Source organism: Mustela erminea, chromosome 9 (assembly GCF_009829155.1).
Source record: "Mustela erminea isolate mMusErm1 chromosome 9, mMusErm1.Pri, whole genome shotgun sequence".
NCBI lineage: Eukaryota > Metazoa > Chordata > Mammalia > Carnivora > Mustelidae > Mustela > Mustela erminea.
Genome location: NC_045622.1, coordinates 64,406,385 through 64,428,792, shown reverse-complemented (window position 1 = coordinate 64,428,792; position 22,408 = coordinate 64,406,385). Strand labels below are relative to the sequence as shown.

Genomic DNA, 22,408 nt, shown 5'->3' with positions numbered 1-22,408 from the left:
AAACAAAAACACCTCCCAGACTAGGTTAACTTCCTGTAGATGTCCCAGAGCACCAAGCCCATTTCTTTGACAGCACTTACTACAGTTGTAAATTCTATGTCTGTGTGATTATTTGAATAAAACTCTGTGATCTGAGAAAATGCTGTGAATCACAAATCATGATAGCTGTTAATTCCCCAACATAGAGCTTTACTGGAAAGTACACTCACCGGGGGGAGGCTCAAAGAAGGCTTCCTGCTCCTCCTCGATGGGCTCAGTGTCATTGTGGGCTGTCCGCTTGTGCATGGCCAGCGTGGAGATCTGCTTGTAGGTCTTCCCACAGTGGTTACAGTTGTATGGTTTGGAATGAGTGTGAACAACATGATGTTTGTATAAACTGGAATATTCTGTAAACCTTTTGTCACACCCAGGGACTGTACAAACATATGGCTTTTCACCTAAGTGAAGAACACACACACAAAAAATCAACTTTGCATATTAAGGCATAATCAATCCGTTTCTCCCACGGGGGGTGGGGAGGCAACTAATAGCAAAAAAAGATAGTTCTCAGATCTCTTTCTATACCACCATAAGACAAAACATAAGAAAAGACTCCCGTAACTATGGTTTTTGTCTTGGCTCAAAAGGTAGTCTGATTTCTGAGTCTTATCTCGTGCCTGAATACCATTTTCCCCTTAATTTCAAGGAATGAGAAAAGGACGGAGATGTGCCAAGGTTAATGCTAAGCTTTGATAAAACTCATTGATTGTTAACTACAACTAGACAAGCTAGATATGAATACTATACTAAAAAGTAATAAATGCAGTTATTTTTAAAACAAATACATCTTTCCCTAAGGGTTTTATAAGGACAATAAAAAATGATTGCCTAAAAAGTCTACTAGATATGGTCTAGACACTTAGAAATCTAAAAGGACATACCCATATAATTTCTAAAATGTGCACATGCACGTGTGTATACACGCGCATGTCTTATTTCATTCTCATTTGTACCATTCCTTGCGTAATCACATTTTCTTGCATGGTTCTAAACACAGTAGAACCACCCACAAACAGTAAAATCTCACCCTGATGTCATCTGTAACATAAGTCTGAGCATAAAGTAATTGGAAATTGCTTCCTTCCTCTGCCCAGTCTATGTTCCCAAAGCCGGGTAGGTTAATGTTCTTATCTTGGTAACCGTCTGTGGGACAGACCTGGTAAGGTCAAGGCCAGGAAGGGAAATGGCAGGCAATTCCAAACAGAAAAGCTGCTCCACTGATATTCAGGCTGGAGCAGAAACCGCCCCTAGGTGGCACCAAACCACAGTCAAGACAGAAGTGGATTTGAATTGGGCTTTGGCGCTCTCTACTGGCTATCTGCGCAGCCTTAACTGGATCCTTTAACCAAACCTGAAAGAATGGGTTACATTTTACATAGCTGAATATTTGCACTCCACTTATAGCATAATGTGGGAATTTACTGTATTATCTACCTGATATCATTAGCTAATCTTTTCTTCCACTCCAGACATCCTCTGGGTCAGACCAAAAATTATAGCTATGTACTGTATCTCTCTACTTCACTGCTTCTCAATCACATAAAAGACCAGGTGGGTGGTAATTTCTTTATGTATTTTTAAACACACACACACACACACACACACACACACACACACACCCCTGGAGCTTTCTAAATATATACCGATGCCTGGGTTTCATTCCATAAAATTATGTCAGACTTGTGCAGACAGAATATGGGGAATAATCTATTTTTAGAAAAGTGAATCCAATGTACGGTTACATTCAAGAGCACGACTTTATTTAAATGTTCCAAAGCTCTAAACTTAATGTAGGCATCCCTCTTACTGGAATCTAATTTGCCCATTAAACATGTGGAACAGTAAACTCTTAGGTAATGCATCTATATTCCACTTGCTTTAAATGGGAAAAATAATGTTTTCCCAGACCATCTAAAAATTCCAGCCAATGGGCAGTTGGGTGGCTCAGTTGGTTAAGCATCTGCCTTCGGCTCAGGTCATGATCCGAGGGTCCCTGCTCATCAGGGAGTCTGCTTCTCCCTCTCCCTAGGCCCATCTCCCCTGTTTTGTGGATTCTTTCTTTGAGAAATAAATAAAATATTTTAAAAATTAAAAAAAGAAAAACCAAAACAGCCAATTTCCCCAAATATCATACAAAGGCTCTTAAGCACCTGTGTTATAATCCACCAAGAACATCTACCTAATATGAAGCACTTCAAACACCAGTTATCTAATTATTTAACATTCAGGGAACTCAGTAGTAGGTATATGATGATTTGTAATACACAATGATCCAGTACAGAATCAGACAGGAATTCTGTTTTCCTTTTATAACACAAACATACTATAATCTAAAAATCAAGTATCTTAAAGATATAAAAGAAAAACACATTATAGTAGGAAAATATAATTTTTCCTTCTAATCTATGGTTTTCTTTTCCATTTTTTTAGAGAACAGTGTAATAATGGAGGGAACACGATGGCAATAACGCATACTACACAATGTAAGCACAAGACATGACCGTACAGAAATATGACTTCAGTATGTCCTATGTTTTCACAATAGACTCACTTAAAATATTTTTCTTTCACAGAAAAATGTATCACAAGTAGATTCATTACAGTGGGCTTTCAGTTTGGATCATAAATTTTGGGTAAAAATTTTGAAAATCCTTACAGCAAACATACAGATGGTTAGAGTTCAAGTGGGGAGAGAGACCCAGAGACGGTAGATTCCAAACTGACAATGTTATCTTCCCTTTCTAACCTGCTCTCCCCCATTTTATGATTCCCACAACCCAGATTGATAGGTTCTTCTTTATACCTCGTGACTAACCAAGTCCTGTGCCGATACCTCTTCAATGTCTTTTCATCTGTATCTTTCCCCATCTCATACTCACTTTGAATATTCTAATAGCCCTCAGTTTACTTGCCATTGGTCTCATTTCCCTTTAACATCTCTCTGTAGGGGTGTCTGGGTGGCTCAGTGGGTTAAGCCTCTGCATTTGACTCAAGTCATGATCCTGGAGTCCAGGGATCAAGCCCCACATCAGGCTCTCTGCTCAGCAGGGAGCCTGCTCCCCTCTCTCTCTGTCTCTCTGCCTACCTGTGATCTCTGTCAAATAAATAGATAAAATTAAAAAAAAAATCTCTCAATAATATGGACTGAGTGATTTTTTTCCTAAGAAAAAGCAAATGTTTGGGTGTCTGGTGGCTCAATCTGTTAAGCATCTGCCTTCGGCTCAGGTCATGATCCCATGGTCCTGGGACTGAGTCCTGCATCAGGCTTCCTGCTTAGGAGGGAGCCTGCTTCTCCTTTTCCTCCTGTGTGCTCTCTCTCTCTCAAATATAAATAAAATCTTTAAAAAAAAGGCAAACCTTCTTTAAATCCTCTTAAGGTTTCCTCTCTGCCCATGGTGATATTCAAATTTGTTAATGTATTCTCTTCAAAGGGAAGGGATTGTTGTGGATCCCTGAAAAGATTTCCAGAGATACTCAGGGATCCGGGGAATACAGCCAGAGAAACACTGCAACTTCTGTAAAAATGTCTTTTAATTTTAAATTAATGCAAAGTTACTCTTTTTTCCCCCCCATTTATTTTTTTACTTATTTATTTGTCAGAGAGAGTGAGCACAGGCAGACAGAGTGGCAGGCAGAGGCAGAGGGAGAAGCAGGCTCCCTGCTGAGCAAGGAGCCCGATGTGGGACTCGATCTCAGGATGCTGGGATCATGACCTGAACCGAAGGCAGCTGCTCAACCAACTGAGCCACCCAGGCATCCCCAAAGTTACTCTTAATACCAGTAATCAAGACAATGTATTAAACAACTTCTTGAAAAACTAATGTACATTCTGCCTTAGCCTCCCTTTTGCCTTTCCCTTTGCAACCACTAAAAATACATTTGCAAAGTGCGGCATCAAAATTAAAAACCTTTGTACTGCAAATGGTACCATCAAGAAAGTGAAGAGAAAACCCACAAAATGGGAGAAAATATCTGTAAATCATGTATCTGATAAGGGACTTGTATCCAGAATATAATAAAGTATTTTTACAACTCAACAATTAAAAGAACCAAATTTGAAAAATGGGCAAAGGATCTGAGTAGACAGTTCCCCAAAGACCTGCATATGGTTAATAAGCACAGAAAAAGATGCTCAACATCTTTCGGATACAGGAAAATGCAAATCAAAAGCACAATGAGATAGATGCCATTTCACACCTGCTAGGATGGCTACAAGCAAAAAGATAATAATTGATAGCTGCATTGTGGAGCACTGGAAACCTCACATGTCACTAGAGAAAAAGCAGTTTGGAAGTTCCTCAAAATGTTAAATACAGAGTTGCCATGTAAACCAGCAATTCCAGTCCTAAGTATACATCCAAGAGAAATGAAAATAGAATTCCATGCAAAAACTTGTACATGAATGCCCAGAGCAGCATTATTCATAACAGCCAAAGTGAAAGCCACTGGTCAATGGAGAAATAAAATGTGACACATTCATATAATGGAATAATATTCAGTAATTAACAGGAAAGAACTACAGATACATGCTGTGACATGGCTGAGCCTCAAAACCCCATGCTAAGTGAAAGAAGTCAAATGCAAAACCCCCTAGGTTATAGGATACCATGTGGCTAAAATGTCCAGAATGGGCAAATCCATAAGGACAGAACGAAGACTGCTTACAGCTAGTGGGTGGCGGTGGGAGGAGACCACTAAGTATGGAGTTTCTTTTAGGTGGAATGAAAATGCTCTAAAATTGGGTTGTGCTGATGGTACAACCCTGTGACTATGCTAAATAACAGTGAATTATATACTTTAGTTAATGAATTTATTCATTTTTACTGAAGTAGAGTTGGCACACAATGAATCAGATTTTTAAGTGATTATACATTATGTGAACTATATAAAGCTGTTTTTTAAAGAAGAATATAGCCACAGACTGCCCCTCCCCCTCTGCCCCATAAACACCACAAAGGCCAGTTTAAGAAACACCCTCACCATGACAGCACATACACAAGGCCCCTGCCTGCCCCTCCAACCTCACTTCATGCTTGTCTCCTATGTGTGCTCTAGGCCTGCCATAATCTCCAAATAAATCATGTTTTTTGTACTTTGTGCCTTTAACTGTGACATTTCCCCTGTCAGGAATCATGGTCCCCCTTCCTTCTACCTAGCAAATTTTAGGACTCCGTCTAAAAGTCAATTTCCGGGGTGCCTGGGTGGCTCAGTGGGTTAAAGCCTCTGCCTTCAGCTCAGGTCATGATCCCAGGGTCCTGGGATCGAGTCCTTGGGCTCGCTTCCCTTCCTCTCTCTCTGCCTGCCTCTCTGCCTCCTTGTGATCTCTGTCTGTAAAATAAATAAATAAAATCTTTAAATAAATAAATAAAATAATAAAAGCCTTCCCTGAACGCTTCTCCCTTCCCACAGAGATGGCTGCTCCCCTCTCTACTCCCAAAACATCTTGTTCAAGGAATGGGAGACACTCTGCACTCCATAGCAATTAGAAGTCTATCATCTCTCCCCAGTTTAATTTCCCTTGACCATGTTGTATCTGTCTCTGTATCTCTGATGCTCGGCAGGGGAACACACAACAGATGTTCAGTGTCTGTTAAATAAATCAGTGTATAAAAGCTAATGGGAAGGTTTTTTTGAAGTTGCTTAATCCCCCTCCACCACGCCAAGTGTTAGGAGGGAAGGAATGACTGGAAAATGGTTTATGGAAGAAAGACAGAGACAAAAAAAATTGGAGACAGTTACCTGTGTGTATTCTCACGTGATTTTTATAATTGGTTGCACTGGCAAATGCCCTCCCACATCCTGGTTCTGTGCAGTAATATGGTCTTTCTCCTGTATGTGTCCTAATGTGCACTTTTCTGATATTTGATGTTGTAAAAGACCGACCGCAGCCTTCAAAAGGACATTTAAAAGGCCTTTCACCTGAAAACACAAAAAAGAATAAATTACATGGTGCAAAAATACATAGAAAATTGAAATGTCTTTTTTTTTTTTTTTAAAGCTTTTATTTATTTGAGAGAGAGAGAATGAGAGAGAGAGTATAAGCAGGGGTAGAGGTAGAGGGAGAGGGAGAAACAGACGCCCCACTGAGCAGAGAGCTTGATGTGGGTCTCGGTCCCAGGACTCTGGGATCACGACCTGAACTGAAGGCAGATGCTTAACCAACTGAGCCACCCAGGCACTCCAAAAATTAAAATGTGTTATCCTTCAATTCTGCCTAGGATTATACTCAAGACTCTAGTCTTCCGGTACAGGGCTTCCCTTTCAGGGTTTTTTCCTTTTTTTCCCTGTAAAATAGTATCTTCAACTCCAAATTAAATTTTTTTTTTTTTTTAAAGATTTTACTTATTTGACAGAGAGAAAGATCACAAGTAGGCAGAGAGGCAGGCAGAGAGGGAGGAGGAAGCAGGCTCCTTGCTGAGCAGAGAGCCCGATGTGGGGCTCGATCCCAGGTCCCTGAGATCATGACCTGAGCTGAAGGCAGAGACTTAACCCACTGAGCCACCCAGGTGCCCCCAAATTTAAATTTCTATAGGAAATCTGAATATTGTTCAAAACTTGTCACTGATTGCATGACTTTCCAAGATGGAGTCATCCAGATGGGCATATTAAGAAAATGAGCTAAGAAAAGTAGAGAGAAAAAATCAGAAAGAAATACAAAAGAAAAATAGAGTCAAGAATAAGAATTATAGGGAAACCTGCGGGGCTCAGTTGGTTAAGCGTCTGCCTTTGGCTCAGGTCATGATCCGAAGGTCCTGGAATCAAGCCCCACATTGGGCTCCTTGCTCAGCGGGGATCCTGCTTCTCCCTCTCCCTCTGCATGCTGCTCTCCCTGCTTGCATGAGCGCTCTTGCTCTTTCTCTCTCTTGCTCTTTCTCTGACAAATAAATAAATAAAATTATTAAAAAAAAAATTTTTTTAAAGAGTAAGAATAATATTTGAACAATAAAAAATAAAAATAAATTAAAAAATCAATTAACTAGAAAAAACTATCTGAACCCTAGAATCCCCCAAAAGCTTATATCCTAACTCAATTTATAATATTTTGAAAAAATTTTTGTTTTTCTAAAAATCTAGTAGTGTCTAGCATATAATACATATCAATATACTTGCTGAATATATTATTATGCTCATAATCTAAGCTTATGAAAAAGTCTATTCTGCCAATTACATTCCTTTTCTTCATACTTGCTTTATACAATCTCAGAACTTAAAGGGCCTTTAAACTGCTAGGCAGGAAGCAGTCTTTGGTTTTGATTCCCATGTGCCCTATTTAGAATAAGCTCAAATTAGCAAACAACTTTTGTGGTTAAAAAAAATAATCTGTGTGTGTATAGATAAACAAATATTTACCTATATATAAAAGTTGGTTATTTTATTTTGGCCAAGTGAAATTATGATTTACCTGCTGGTAAAAATCATTCCAAAATATTTGTACCTCAAGTATGAAATCATTTAAAAAGGAGCAGGAACCTCTGATCCTTTCTTTAGAGAAAGTTTTTTTTCCCCTCTCAATATGTTAACCTAAGGAAAAGAGTCTGTCTTGGGTAAGTTCCTTCTCTCTGGCTCTAGATGACCTTAACATTTTCCCAGCTCTGACATGCTGTGATAAGGAATCTAGCATTCCAGCAATTCCCATGGTGTTATATACACTACTCCTCTGACCTGTAGCACCTTGCTTTGTTTTTGCTGAAATCATTTGTGTTTGTAATAGACATCCCTGAAGCCCGCTTACTCAATCCAACATCTTACCAATGAAAATACTCACAATTTAAAAACTGATGCATGACTATATGGTTTGCTAAGTGAGTACTATCAAAGGAATCACAATCCCAATGTTTTGACCAAATATTAATGGAACTAGATTATGTTTTTATGTAACTTTTAAATAACAGGTTGGCATTATACAGCAAATCCAAATAGAATTTGCAGGAATTTGGAAACACTTGCATCTGATAACAATGAATAAAAAAATAATTACACGAATAAAACAGAAGCAGAGATCTATAGCTTTGTTCCTGAACACTGTAAAGCAAAGCGTATCTGGGATCATATATGAATTATAAGCTAAATTTTAATGACTAGCAAGTCCTCAATGGAAATTTGCTGAACTATTTTAGAATACTTAGAAGTATCTGGGGACAAAGTTATCAGACTATGTGATAAAATTTTAAACTAAATTATTAAGCTATAAATAAGCTTAATCAATAGTTTCTAACAGCATCTCTTATCAACAGTTTCTGAGATTCCTCCAGCTCTCATCCAAAGCAAATAATTACCTTTATAATCGGTATTCCAATTCCACAAATAATTAAGAACAAGAAAGAGAGGGGAGGGGAGATAAAAACAAAGTACCCTTTAGGAAAAGGAGAGGAGGAAATTAAAGGAGGTGAGAGATGATCACAAGGAAGTAATAAGCCTTTCTTTCTGTAGGGCTGTTAGGAGTTCATTTTCTTTAGCAGCAACTTAACACAGGAGAAGCAATGCTGAATTGAGAAGGAACTGGGTGCCTTAGGTTCTAGTCTGAGCTGGGCTACTAAGTAGATGAGCAATCCTCGGTAAATAAGCCTATTGCTCAGATAATACCTACAAACTGTATCTATGACTATAGTCTATTGACTATGACTATAATACCTACAAAGTGTATCTATGTTGTTCATCCTTTTTGGGACATGGACCCCTTTGAGAATCTAACAAAATTATGGGCCTTCATCCTGGAAAGATACAAACAGCAAGGAGTTTAAGAGAAACCCTTGAAGCTAACTCTGAAATTTCCAGAGACTCCTTCCCCAAGTCCCCTCCCAGGAGATTAAGAATTCCTGGCCTCGGGGCGCCTGGGTGGCTCAGTCGGTTGAGTGCCTGCCTTCGGCTGGGGTCATGATCCCAGAGTCCTGGAATGGGCCCCCGGCATCCAGCTCCCTGCTCGGCAGGAGGTCTGCTTGTCCCTCTCCCACTCCTCCCGCTTATGTTCCCTCTCTTGCTGTCTCTTTATCAAATAAATAAATAATATCTTTAAAAAAATTTTTTCTTAAGAATCCCTGGCCTAAGGGTACCTGGGTGGCTCAGTCAGTTAAGCTTCTGACTTCAGTTTGGGTCCTGATCTTGGAGTCCTGGGATTAAGCCCCACATCGGGCTCTGCACTCAGAGGGGAGTCTGCTTAGTTTGCTTGTCCCTCATTCTCTCCCTCTGACCCTCCCCGCAGCTCATGGGCACACATGTTCTCTCTCTCTCTCACATACATGAATAAAATTAAAAAAAAAAAAAAATTCCTGGCCTTAAATCAATCAGTCAAATCCCGGCCTACATATGGTATTTCTTCATACCAGTACCTGTATGAGTTCTGATATGTTTCTGTAGATCTCCTGAAGTTTTGAAAGACTTAGTACAATTATCTTCTGAACACCGATATGGCTTTTCTCCTGTATGAGTTCTGACATGACTTTTTAATCCATAACCTTTAAGAAAAATATAAAAGAAATTTCATTATTTGAGATCCCTCTAAGCATGCCAACTGAGATTAAACAATTGAAAAATATGATATAATACTGGCAAACACAACAGAGCAGCTATCAACAATCGACAAGAATATGACAGCTAAGGGTCATCATGCTGGAAATTCCATAGTTTCAACTCTGTCTAGAAGAGGTTGTATGTGTTTCTTTTTTTAAAGTGCCAAATCTTATTAGATGTTCACAATTCCTACCCCAAAAGCTTGAGGTGGTATTGAGATTAAATGAGGAATAGGGTGGAAGTCAGGAGGCCTGGTCCCAGTGCTGGCCCTGCTGGATGTCTCCCCAGGCAGGCCCCAACCCCTGCTAAGTCCCTGTTGCCCATGGTTCCCTCAGGTCTGTCCTAATGTTAAATTCTGTGTCTGCTTCTAATGCTTGGCCTTTATTTTTCTGCTAAAAGAAAGCAGAGTATGGAGTGAAACACCACCGTAGGCAGAGGTAGGCCTGAGGAGAAAAATGGAAGCAGAAAGAGAAAGAGAGAGAATAGAGCAAGCAGGACAGGAGAAAGTTAAAGGAGAGACCGAAACCCTGGTTATTGAGCATCTACTAATTCAGACAAAGGCAAGCGGTCAATTCCTGCTCCTGGCCAGTCCCTGCCCCTGGCCAGTCCCTGCTTGCCCCCTAAGTGGAACTATGAAATGAAGAAAATTAATGTTTTTACCTGTTGCAAATGCCTTCCCACAGCCTAGATGCTCACACTGATAAGGCCGGTCTCCCGTGTGTGATCGCTCATGGACCTGTCATTAAAATGCAGGCATGAGTCTATTTTCTTCAGGCATCCCTCAGGTAGATGGTCCCAAGAGAGACCTATTTATTCCCCCCCCCCCCACGTTGAATTACAGTTGACCTTTGAACCACACAGGGGTTAGGAGTGCTGACTCCCGCCTCTATGCAGTCGAAAATCTGTGTATAACTTCCTGACCCCCCCAAAATGTAAACTACTAATAGCCTACTGATGAACAGAACCGTTACCAAGAGCATAAAGCATAATGAAAGTTTATCATGTTATCACATTATTTCCCATACTATATTCTTCCCAAACAGGAAGCCACAGAAAAGAAAATGTTATTAAAATGCATTTACAGTACTATACCGTATTTGAAAAAATTCACATGTAAGAGGACTGCACAGTTCAAACCTGTGTTGTTTGAGGCTGAACTTCAGTCTGTTATATGTATGTGCTTTTTTTTTTAAAAACAAAAGACAGCTTTTCTCAAAAATTATAGCCCACCAATTCTCGATACAAACCTAAATCCTGTATGTTAAGAAGTACTTATTTTAATTACAGAACAGAAGTACTGGAGGTGGTCAGAGGTGTCCGTATAGAACACAGACATGGTGAGTGCTAGGAGCAGACCACAGGGAAGCTACACAACCTAAGGTTAAGAGCGTGGAGGCTGCTGCGAGAGGGGCCCTGCCCCAAGGCAAGGCTTCACCGTGGACTAGTGGGATGGCCATGGCAGGTGCCTTCTCTAAGCCTCAACTCCTCTCTGTAAAGCCAAGACATAACCGTATCTACTGTAGAGGGCTGCTGTGGCAAATGAACAATCACGACAGTGGCCAACATTTACTGAATCTCTACCACGCCATTCTTTTCGCTATTTTACGTATATAAAATCTACCTATTTATTTCTCATAACCGCTCTGTGAGGGAGATGCTTTTACCATAAGGAAATGAGGCCCTAAGACACCAAGTAACAACATGTCAAGGTTACACACCAATGAGTAATGGGGACTGCTATTCTAAACAGGCTAAGTGACCGCCTCCCGACACATTGTAAGTTATTCAGTGAGTGTTAGCTACTGAGTCGTGGTATGTTGTGTGTAGCCCATGTGCCCCATATATTTGAAAGACAGGGCACATGAACAGCAACTTCTGCTAGATTTCAGCAAATCACTGATAACAGAATTACACCACCAGCTCTCCTAAACTTACATAAATTTCACATCTGACAAAAATATATTCAAATACACAGAGTATCTACCATGTGCCAGGTAGAACGACAGACATTAGGGAGACAGAAAGGAACAGCTCAAGCTCTTGGAGAGTTGACAGTTTCTAAAATCTGCATAGGGTTTTGCATGGCCTGTTCGAGTGTGAGCATGTGTCTTTATCCTGGTAAGTGAGGGAAAATAACGGCTTTTAATGCTATCAACATATGGTGTTGGCATTTAATGTCCTCATTATTGTCCTACCCAGATAGAGCATTTCCTTTAAACATACCTTAAGGTGATGAGCTGTTGTATACAATTTCCCACATCCATCATATTCACAGCGAAATGCCTTCTCTCCACTCTGCTGGGATTTAGCAGTTACTCTTGTCGCATGTCCTTGTAAGACAATCTAGATGAAACAAAAAGTACGGTTTATTCATACAGAAATAAGGTAGATGAAATTACTATGTGCAGAATAAAAAAGATAAAAAACTGTAATGTGGGTTTCCAGATTCAGATTATTATTTTATAAAGATTCTGTCATGTTGAACCAGTTAGATTATTTCTGTTCCAGAGCTAAAGTCAGCAGCTGGGGAAGAAGTCAAAAGATGAGCTCCACGAGGGGGCAGAGCTAGAGCTCACAGATCTATTCCCGTTCTAGAGAATTCTACCCAGGAAGCATCACCATTGTATGCAAGTATTCCATGACAGGCTCAAGGAATATATATATATATATAGGACATCTGTTCTAAAAACAACGTAAAGAGCATTTTCAACTTCAAGAGCCTTTCAAAGCACTGAAAAACGAGGGGTTTATGTTGCTGTTACCGTCATCTGCAGGAGACAGTACAGTGCATCTGATCCTAGTCTATACTTACATTCAGGAGATTTTTCTGGGACTCAACACCATAAGACTTCAAACAATTTTCCTGATTTCAGAAGTTTTTAAAGATGACCACCTATTTTAGAAATTAAGATACCATAAAAATGGAAGAACAACTTTCTACTCTTTGGGCCCTGGGGTGACAGAGCTGTAGGTTAGGGTGCCTTGTTTCACAGTGAAATTTAAAGGCTGAAAATGAGAAGTGAGGCAAGCAGTCCAGACAGAAGTAGAGTATGACCGAAAATATGGAAGTGTGCCTGGAAGAACTAGAAACTTAGTATGAGAGGATTAGGTCTATATGGCAGTTGAGTAACATGAAAAAGAAGGGGAAGCTGAAGATCACATTTGGGAAGAGCTTTAGAAGCCATTCTTCTTCTTTTTTTTTTTTTTAAGATTTTATTTATTTATTTTGTCAGAGAGGGAGAGCACAAGCAGGGAGAGCAGCAGGCAGAGGAAGAAGCAGGCTCCCTGCTGATCAAGAAGCCCAATGTGTGACTTGATCACAGGACTGTGGGATCATGGCTTGAGCCAAAGGCAGACACCCAACAGACTGAGCCACCCAGGTGTCCCCAGAAGCCATTCTGAAGAGTAAACTTAGATAATGAATGCAAAGGCAGGTATTAACATTTTTTTTTTAAAGTTTATTTATTTATTTAAACAAGTCCTACACCCAATGTGGGGCTTGAACTCACAACTCCAAGATCAAGAGTCACATGCTCTTCTGGGGCCCCAACATTTTTAAAGTAAGGGACTGACTGAGATCAGTTCTGTGTTTTATAAAGAGAACTCTGGTAATGGCATGCAACAGTGAAAGATAAAAGACGCAAGGAAACTAAAGTCTGGGTAATCATGAATATGCAGGGGAGAAGTGGTGAAATCCAGCCTAGGACAATGACCAAGGAATAGAAAGCAATAGATGATTCTGCAGATATTTTAAGGATGGAAGTGGACAGAGTCCAAATTTCAAAAGCTAAATGAAGAGGCAGGGCTGTATTGGTTATTTCAGTATAGGACAGACATAGTCTTTGTCGAAAGAAAAGCCTGATGTATTATCGAAAGAAAAGCCTGATGTATTACTGTAAGGGAAATGTCTCAAGGGCAATAGAGAAGCTAATACCAGTGAAATGCTAATCAGCTTCTAAACCATCTACAGAAAATGACTTCATTACTACCTTGCTTAATGTATGTTCTGGGAATTAAGAGAGAACCTCAGCTCTGCCATAAATTCACTGTGTGACCTTCTGCAAGTCAGTAGGGCTTGCTTGTCTGTATAAAGAACACACTGTCCTAAATCAGTGATTTTTTTTCTTTTTTAAACTTTCTTTAAAGAGTTAAATTCCTTTGCTAGATGAGATCTTACATAGCATTCTACTGCGTAAAACAGATAAAAGCATTCCTGCCTCTGCTGGCCCAGGCAGGTATGCGTGGCTCAAAGCTCTGCTAGTCCTGGAGGGACGGCAAAGAAACCCTAGGACCAGCCCCCACCGAAAAATGGTGGTTTTCAAACTCTGATAGGTAGGAGAAGATAATGCTAATTCCTTTCTAGCTTTAACATTCCAGGGTTCTGAGGAGGTGCAAATCCCACTGGTAAATAAAGGGCGGAGCCCAAGACTGAATTCCAAAGTGACTTCAATACTAAAGAGGTTCACTGCCCTTCCCTGAGGGGGTGCACTTGTGTGCTGCCTTGCTGGTCCTCCGTGACTATCCAATGAATTAACTATTTCCTATGATTTACAAATAAGAAAAACGAGGCTCAGGGTAGTTAAGTAATGTCACTTGCCCAAGGTCAAAGCCTGAGAAGTAGGACTTGAAGCAGATGAGCTCCAGAGTTCACGCTAGTGAGCCACCGGGCTTCAGGCTGCAGCAGCTCAGAGGTAACTGAATGGCAGAGCTTCTGCGGCTGCAGTGACTGAGCTGACAGGGCTGTGGAAAACTGGTGCTTTTACTGCCTAGCTCAGTGCTTGAAATTTCATTTACTGTAAAGGTCTGATACACACGGAAAATAGGACTTTTGTTATCTGACTTATGTAAATCTGTATATATTAGGATGTCAATAATTTATACGCTTGGGAAAGGATAAAATTCAAGCAACCTGAAGAATTTTCAAAAGTATGTTCTCTTTCAAGAAAGGAATTAATCGAAGAAGAAGTGTGGCAACAGAGGGACCTTTAGGGAACATGGGACACATAAGAACTGCCAGGAAGATTTAAGAAAACAAAGGTGTGCCTGGCTGACTCAGTCGGTAGAGCATGTGAGTCTTGATCTCAGGGTCATGAGTTTGAGTCCCACACTGGGTGTAGAGCCTACTTAAAGAAACAAACAAAAATCCTTCATAGCCATTCTAACTATGGTTATTATTGGGTAGCGGTCCTTCACTTTTTATTTTTATCTCTCTGTACCACTTGGATTTTTTTTTTTTTTTTTTTTTTTTGACTTAGAGAGATACAGTGAGAGAGGGAACATAAGCAGGGGAAGTGGGAGAGGGAGAAGCAGGCTCCCCGCCGAGCAGGGAGCCCGACAAGGGGCTCAATCCCTGGACCTTGGGATCATGACCTGAGCGGAAGGCAGACGCCCAACTGACTAAGCCACCTAGGCGCTCCCCATTTGGATTTTTTTTAAGGGTACAATGAGATAAGGTTTTTTTTTAATCTAATTTTTTTTACTTGAGTATAGTTGACACACAATGATGTATTAGCTATGGGTATAGAGCATAGTGGTTCAATGCCTCTATGTGACATGCCACCCTTACAACAATATAGCTACTGCCTGTCATCATGCAACACTGACTAGTTTCCCTGTGCTGCGCTTTTTATTCCCTCAATGTAGTCATTCCATAATTGGAAGCCTGTATCTCCCTCTCCCCTTCACCCATTTTGCCCATCCCCCCCACACCCCTTCTCTTCTGGCAGCTATCGCTTTATTCTCTGAATTTAGAGGTCTGATTCTGCTTTTTTCTTAATTTATTTGTCTTGTTTTTTTAGATTCCACACATAAATGAGACCATATGGTATTTGTCTTTCTCCTACTTATTTCATCTGGCATACCCTCTAGGTCCATCTAAGTTGTCACAAATGCAAGATTTCATTTTTTTCATTTTATGCTGAAAAATATTCCATTTTATATATACCATAATTTCTTTTATTCATCAGTCAATAGACACTTGGGCTGCTTCCATATCTTCACTATTGTATGTAATGCTGTAATAAAAATAGGAGTGCATGTATCTTTTTGAATTAGTATTTTCAGGTCCTCTGCCCATTTTAATCCAATTATTTGTTTTTTTGGTGTTGAATTGTTTAAGTTTTTTTTTCTCTCTCTCTTTTTTAAAGATTTTATTTATTTATTTGACAGAGATCACAAGTAAGCCAAGATGCAGGCAGAGGGAGAGGAGATTCCCCACTGAGCAGACAGCCTGATGCGGGACTCGATTCCAGGACCCTGAGATCATGACCTGAGCTGAAGGCAGCGGCTTAACCCACTGAGCCACCCAGGCGCCCGAACTGTTTAAGTTTTTTTTAATATATAACTTGGATAATAACCCCTTATTGAATATATCATTTGCAAATATCTTCTCCCATTCAGTAGGCTGTTTTGTTTTATTGATGGTTTCCTTTACTGTGCAAAAGCTTTTTATATTAACATAGTCCCAATACTTTATTTTTGCTTTTGCTTCCCTTGCCTTAGGAGATCTGGCTGCAAAAAATGTTGCCATAGCCAATGTCAAGAAAAATTACTGCCTTTGTTCTTCTTTAAGAGTTTTATGGTTTCAGGTCTCACATTTAGGTTTTTTTTTAGATTTTATTTATTTATTTGACAGAGAGAGGGAAAGAGATCACAAGTAGGCAGAGAGGCAGACAGAGATAGAGAGGGAAGCAGGCTCCCTGCTGAGCAGAGAGAGCCTGATGCAGGGCTGGATCCCAGGACTCTGAGATCATGACCTGAGCCAAAGGCAGAGGCTTAACCCACTGAGCCACCCAGGCGCCCCTCACATTTAGGGCTTTAATCCATTTTGAGTTTATTTTTGTATATGGTATAAGAAAGTGGTCCAGCCACAGCAGTCAGACAAGCAAAGAAATAAAAGGCATCTATATTAGGAAGAAAGAAGTTAAACTGTTACTACTTGCAGATGACATGATACTATATATAGAAAACCCTGAAGATTCCACCAAAAAAACTATTAGAATAAATTAATTCAGTAAAGTAGCAGGATATAAAATTAAAACACAGAAATTAGTTGTATTTCTATACTCTAATAATAAAACAGCAAAAAGAGAAGTTAAGAAAACCGGTACATTCCCATTGTACCAAGAAGAATAACATACCTAGGAATAAACTTAACCAAGAAGATGAAGACCTGTACTCTGAAAATTATAAAACACTGATGAGAGAAATGGAAGATAAGACAACAAATGGATTTTCTAAAAGTAAACACGCTGATCTTTAAAAAAAAAAAAAAAAGTATGCAGTAGCTACCTACATAGTAAGGTAATTGGTCATTTTGGTTTTTGCCAATGTACTTCTTTGAAATAATTAAAAAAAAAAAAACCTACTAAACGTATTTTTTGAAAAAATCCTGGGTTCTATCTCAGACCTACTGATCAAATCTCTGGAAAATGATTTTAGTCATGGGGTTTTTTTTTGTTTGTTTGTTTTTTAAGATTTATTTATTTATTTTAACAAAAGAGGGAAAGTGTGAGTTGGAGGGTTGGGGCACAGGGAGGGGAAGCAGACTCCCCACTGAGTGGGGAGCCCAACTCAGGGCTCAATCCCATGACCCTCAGATCATAACCTGAGCCAAAACCAAGAGACGGAGGCTTAACCGACAGAGCCACATGACCCAGGGGTTATTTTTAAAAGTTCTGTAACTCAATCTCATGTTTGCCCCTGATTCATAATCACTGATCAAATACCTTCCTTTTAGAGATGAAAAGAAAAGGCTTAGGAAAGCAAGGTTTGTTAACTCAAGATCACATAGCTAGATAAAAGTACAGAAAATATGCATAGAATAGGATCCACACTAAAACTGCCTATATATACAGGCAGGTTTGGGGGGAATCACCCAACCCATGTTCTGGGAGATCTGCCACACCAGCCACGGAGCCTGATAAACAGAACAGATATTATATATAAGGCTGACCAGTAACCTATGCCTTACACCGCTCAACTTAAAAATCAAGCTAAGTCCAACTTTCCTTCCCTGGAATATGACCTGAGAAATAAAGGAAAATGTTGAGTTAGTTGTGGGTGGTAAACCTAAAAAAGAATGGCTGTGATGAGCCATATGCAAATACAATGAAAACAGGACACCTGTCTGCATAGAAAGCAGAGATGCCATGGAAGAGGGGAGGAGGAAGAAAAAGGAGTGAGATCAACCTCCAGTCCTGACTTCTTTGCAATTCTGGCTCCTGTGAAGTCTGGCTATCCATCAGTTCATGCTCTTGGCTTCTTATAAGCTCTGCTGTAGCCTTACAAGATCTCTTTTTTCCTGAGCTGGCTTCATTGGCTTTCTGTACTTTCTATTAGATTAAAAGTAATATCTGATTAAACCAGATATGATCTGATTAAATATCTATCTGATTAATATCTATCTGATTAAAAGTACCAAGCCAAAACACTTTGATCTCCAATATTTATAATTAGTTTCAAATGAAGTTAAAATAAACTAATGGCTACCATGAAAAAAAGCCTTAGTATTCTAGTATTCTTAGTATTCATGTTGTAAAGCATGAACAATGTCATATAATACTTACATAGTTAAAAATAATGTTCTCATGTGTTACCTAAAATGTCAACCAAATGAAAATTTCATTTGGTTTTCATAACCTCATGAGATGGGTAAGGCAAGTTATTCTCATTTGCCAGATGAGAAAACTCAGATCCAGAGAAGTCAAATGATTTGCTCAGTCACACAGCTATTATATGGCAGAATAGAAACTACATGGACTTTTTATTACACAGGTGTGCTACTTTAATACCATGTTGTTTTCTACTTAACTAAGGGTGGTACAGCATGAGGGCAATGATAGCAGTCAGAGTCTCCCCCAAATACCTACCCCATTAGCCTTATAGTTCCCACAAATGAACACTTGAGCATTCTTAAATCAAGTACTTTAGACCATGGTTTTCAAAAATTGGGCACTACTGATATTTTGAACAGGATAATTCTTTGTTGTGGGGGCTGTCCCATGCCTTGCAGGACATCTACCCACTACATGCCAGTAATATTCCCCCAACTGTGACAACCAAAATTGTCTCCAGACATTGCTAACTGTCTTCTGGTGGGGGGGGGGGGGGCAGGGGGAGAGTTCTGCCCAACCCCATGAGCACAGCTGCTTTAGATCCTCTAGGTATTTCTTGTCTTATGAAATCTGGTTTCATGCAAGAGCAACTCAGCAGCACAATTAGTATATTTATGTCATAGATGAAAGAAAGAGTTCTAAACTGTAAGCATCAGAATGAAAAGAAAAAATCTACAGCTGTGAAACAAGACTACTTAGAAAAAAATCTACTGTATTAGCTACAGATCTTTTTATTTAAAGTTCAGCCAGGCATGGAGTTAAAAGTTCTTAAGCATTCTAGCAGAAGTAGGAGTACCAAGAGGAGGTGCTGCTTATTTGCAGTGGTTCTTTTGCGATATTTGACCTTTTAATACTATGTACTGGACGCTCAATGTCAACTATGGTACTAAATTGTATGAAAGGATGGAGGATTCATGAACTTCTGGTCCAGCATTAATGAAGAGAAATAGAAGTCACGGGTGCAAGCCAAGTGTATAGTTAAAAATGTTCTAGGGGCACTGGCACAGCTAAGTTGGTTAAGCTCCAACTTTCGATCTCAGCTCAGGTCTTGATCTCAGGACTGTGAATTTAGGCCTGGTGTTGGGGCTCCACACTGGGCCTGGACTCTAATTCTAAAAAAATATGTTCTACTAATGATGAATTAATTATATGTTGGCTAACTGGAAAAAGAAAAAAAAAAATATATATATATATATATTCTAGTAACCACATTTAAAATGTAAAAAGAAACAGGTGAAACTAACTTTAGTAATTTTTTTATTTAACTCAATGTCTAAAATATTATTTCAACATATAATCAATATGAGAAATTACTGAGATATTTTACATTCTTTTTCTCATAATAAGTTTTCAAAATCCTATATGTATTTTACACTCACAGCACATCTTAATTCTGAGTGGCCACATTTCAAGTGCTCAACAGCCACCACGTGGCTACCATATCAGATACCTGTAAAGGGAAGGCACAAAAGGCAAAGGAGAAAAAGCTACAGCTACAAAAAATAAATCCTATTCAAATTCCTTCTGTTTCCTTGTCTACTGGCACTAACACCAAATGGTTATATGTCTGCAGTAATAGGGCTTTTTACAACATTTTCCTTTAGCAGTACTGAATTTCTAGTTATGTTTCTGGATTCAGACCTGGATTGACAATCTCCAGCACATCAGAGAATAGAACATTTCAATCGCTTGAGGCCATTGAGCGCAGAGTCCAACAGCCCTTTCTATCTCCATGTCCCACAAGGCTATCCCAATATTGCAGTGCATTATGGGAACTGATAAAAGGGTAACTATGGGTCAAAGCTGAATTTTCCAGAACAGTGTGCTTAGGAAGGCTGGGACGTCTGTGATCCGTGTCAGAAGCAGCCCATCCACAATCATAATTATTAATGATAATAGAACTTTAAAAAAAAAAGACTTTATTTATCTGACAGCAAAAGAAAGAGTGAGTGAGTGAGAGAGAGCATGAGCAGGGTGAGAGGCAGAGGGAGAAGCAGACTCCCCTCTGAGCAGGGAGCCCGATGTGGGGCTCCATCCCAGAACCCTGGGATATGACCCAAGCCGAAGGCAGATGCTTAACTGACTGAACCACCCAAGCGCCCCTGTAATAGACTTTTATGAGAGACTTTTATGGTAACAGTATAATGTTATACAGTCCAGCGGTAAATTCACTCGATTTTTTAAGACCCATTCTATGTTAGTTTATTACACATGTAGCTACAACTGTCTCTCTTTAAAAATATTCCATTATTGGAGACGCCCGGGTGGCTCAGTTGGTTAAGCAGCTGCCCTCGACTCAGGTCATGATCCCAGCATCCTGGGATCACGTCCCACTTCGTCTGCTTGTGCTCGCTCGCTTGCTCTCCTTCTGACAAATAAATAAATAAAATCTTTAAAAATAAATAAATAAATAAATAAATAAATAAAAATATTCCATTATTTAAAAACTTAATTGTTAGTTACTAATAAGGGACAGACTCCAAGGCACTGACCTACCTCTCTTGAATATATTCATACCTCATTTGCATTTTAGTAGAACTTGACTCGGTGGATTTGACATACTGCAGTAAAAAAATATTTCTCATTTTATGACTTCAAAGACTTGAAAATTTCACCAAGAATCACACAGTATCAAAGCTGATGGGCTTGTGAATTGCCAACTACTGTTCATACTACCACCCCTTCATGATACCACTTGAGAAAAGAAACAGAAATGCTGGCTCTTCACCAATGTTCAGAAGTATTACATTTCTGGGGGTGCTTGGGTGGCTCAGTTGGTTAAGCCACTGCCTTTGGCTCGGGTCATGATCCTGGGGTCCTGGGATCGAGCCCCACGTCGGTCTCCCTGCTCTCCGGGAAGCCTGCTTCTCCCTCTCCCACTCACCCAGCTTGTGTTCCCTCTCTCATCCTGTCTCTCTCTGACAAATAAATAAATAAAATAAAATAAAATAAGTATCACATTTCTACCAGCAATTTCAGTGATTCCTGTCATTTAATCACTTACTATTATTATAGACGTAAAATCTTCTCTGTAACTTCTAATAGTATCACTCTGTGGTAAGTGGTGATACTAACGTTCAAGTTAAAATTGTGGCCCGGAAGGAATCACTTTAGAACAGGAGTTAAGTATGACAAAACTGTCAAAGAATGTGAACAACTGCCACGAGGGAACAACTGGCAAACTATTAAAGGTAGCTGCTGAAAAAATAAGGTGCAGCATTAAAGCAAGAATATTTTACAAGGATTATATAACTCCCAAACACCTATCAAACTCCCCACACAAAGAGGCAATTCAAAGCAGAATCCTGAATTATGCCCGTTTGGGATTTTTGACTTGTATATCTCCCAGAATGCATCTGTGACTACTTTGCACTTAGTATAAAACTTTTAGAGACCCTGCTGCTGTGGGCTGTTGTTTGGGTAATGGATGCCCAATAACTGGACCCAGGGTGAGCATCTGAATTAAGGATAGCCAACCCGTGGCCATGTGTAGCCCGGGAAGCAGTCTGGTACAAAAAGCATAAATGGCTTTGCCCAGTAGGAACAAGGATGATTAGCAAGGCTGGACCTTCTCTATGGAAGTTGAAAAGGAAAGTGTATGGGGAACCAGGTGGAAGCAAAAGAAACAAAAAGACACAATGAGCAAAGCAGGGAGGGTGCTCCCTGTAAGGGTGCCCTCACAGTAATTGTGGGGCCCCAGAGGAAGGATCCATAACCTGCCATGCCAGCCTCCAAAACTGCCTTGGATTCCAGAACATAAACTTCATTGGGATTTCTCGGATACTTCTATTTCTTTAGTGCCACTGTGGATCCATAATAAATCCTGAGACGGGAGGTAGTTCGAGAAAGCTACTGCCTAATATGTACACTCTTTCCCTGGTAAGATCTTCCTATAGAAGTAATAAGTTCTCTACTCTTGCTTTCACTCACAGAAGGGCCTTCAAATGCTAAGGGAAAGAAATTCTTCTGTAAAAAAGTAGCTCTACATACCTGCATTTTTTTCTCTTGTTCATTTTCTCCAATCATCCCAGTACCTGTTACACTTTCACTGCCATCAATGGACACCTAGAAGAATAAAATAAAGCTTTAAAAAGTTTCACCTTTTGGGGCGCCTGGGTGGCTCAGTAGGTTAAACCTCTGCCTTCGGCTCGGGTCATGATCCCAGGGTCCTGGGATCGAGCCCCACATCGGGCTCTCTGCTCAGCGGGGAGCCTGCTTCCCCCACTCTGCCTGCTGCTCTGCCTACT

At 39.9% G+C, this 22,408-nt stretch overlaps 1 protein-coding gene across 7 annotated transcripts in view; it reads right to left on the bottom strand.

Moving 5' to 3' along the window:
* Positions 1 to 22,408, bottom strand: part of ZNF143 (zinc finger protein 143) — a 56,032-nt gene that overhangs the window by 17,418 nt on the left and 16,206 nt on the right. For all 7 annotated transcript variants that reach the window (XM_032356748.1, XM_032356747.1, XM_032356743.1 and 4 more), the window contains 6 exons: positions 22,152 to 22,226; positions 11,770 to 11,889; positions 10,207 to 10,282; positions 9,366 to 9,491; positions 5,779 to 5,958; positions 210 to 437 (listed from right to left, as the gene is read on the bottom strand). In XM_032356748.1, the coding sequence (XP_032212639.1) occupies positions 210 to 437; positions 5,779 to 5,958; positions 9,366 to 9,491; positions 10,207 to 10,282; positions 11,770 to 11,889; positions 22,152 to 22,226 (805 nt within the window). The remainder of the gene's footprint in view (positions 1 to 209; positions 438 to 5,778; positions 5,959 to 9,365; positions 9,492 to 10,206; positions 10,283 to 11,769; positions 11,890 to 22,151; positions 22,227 to 22,408) is intronic.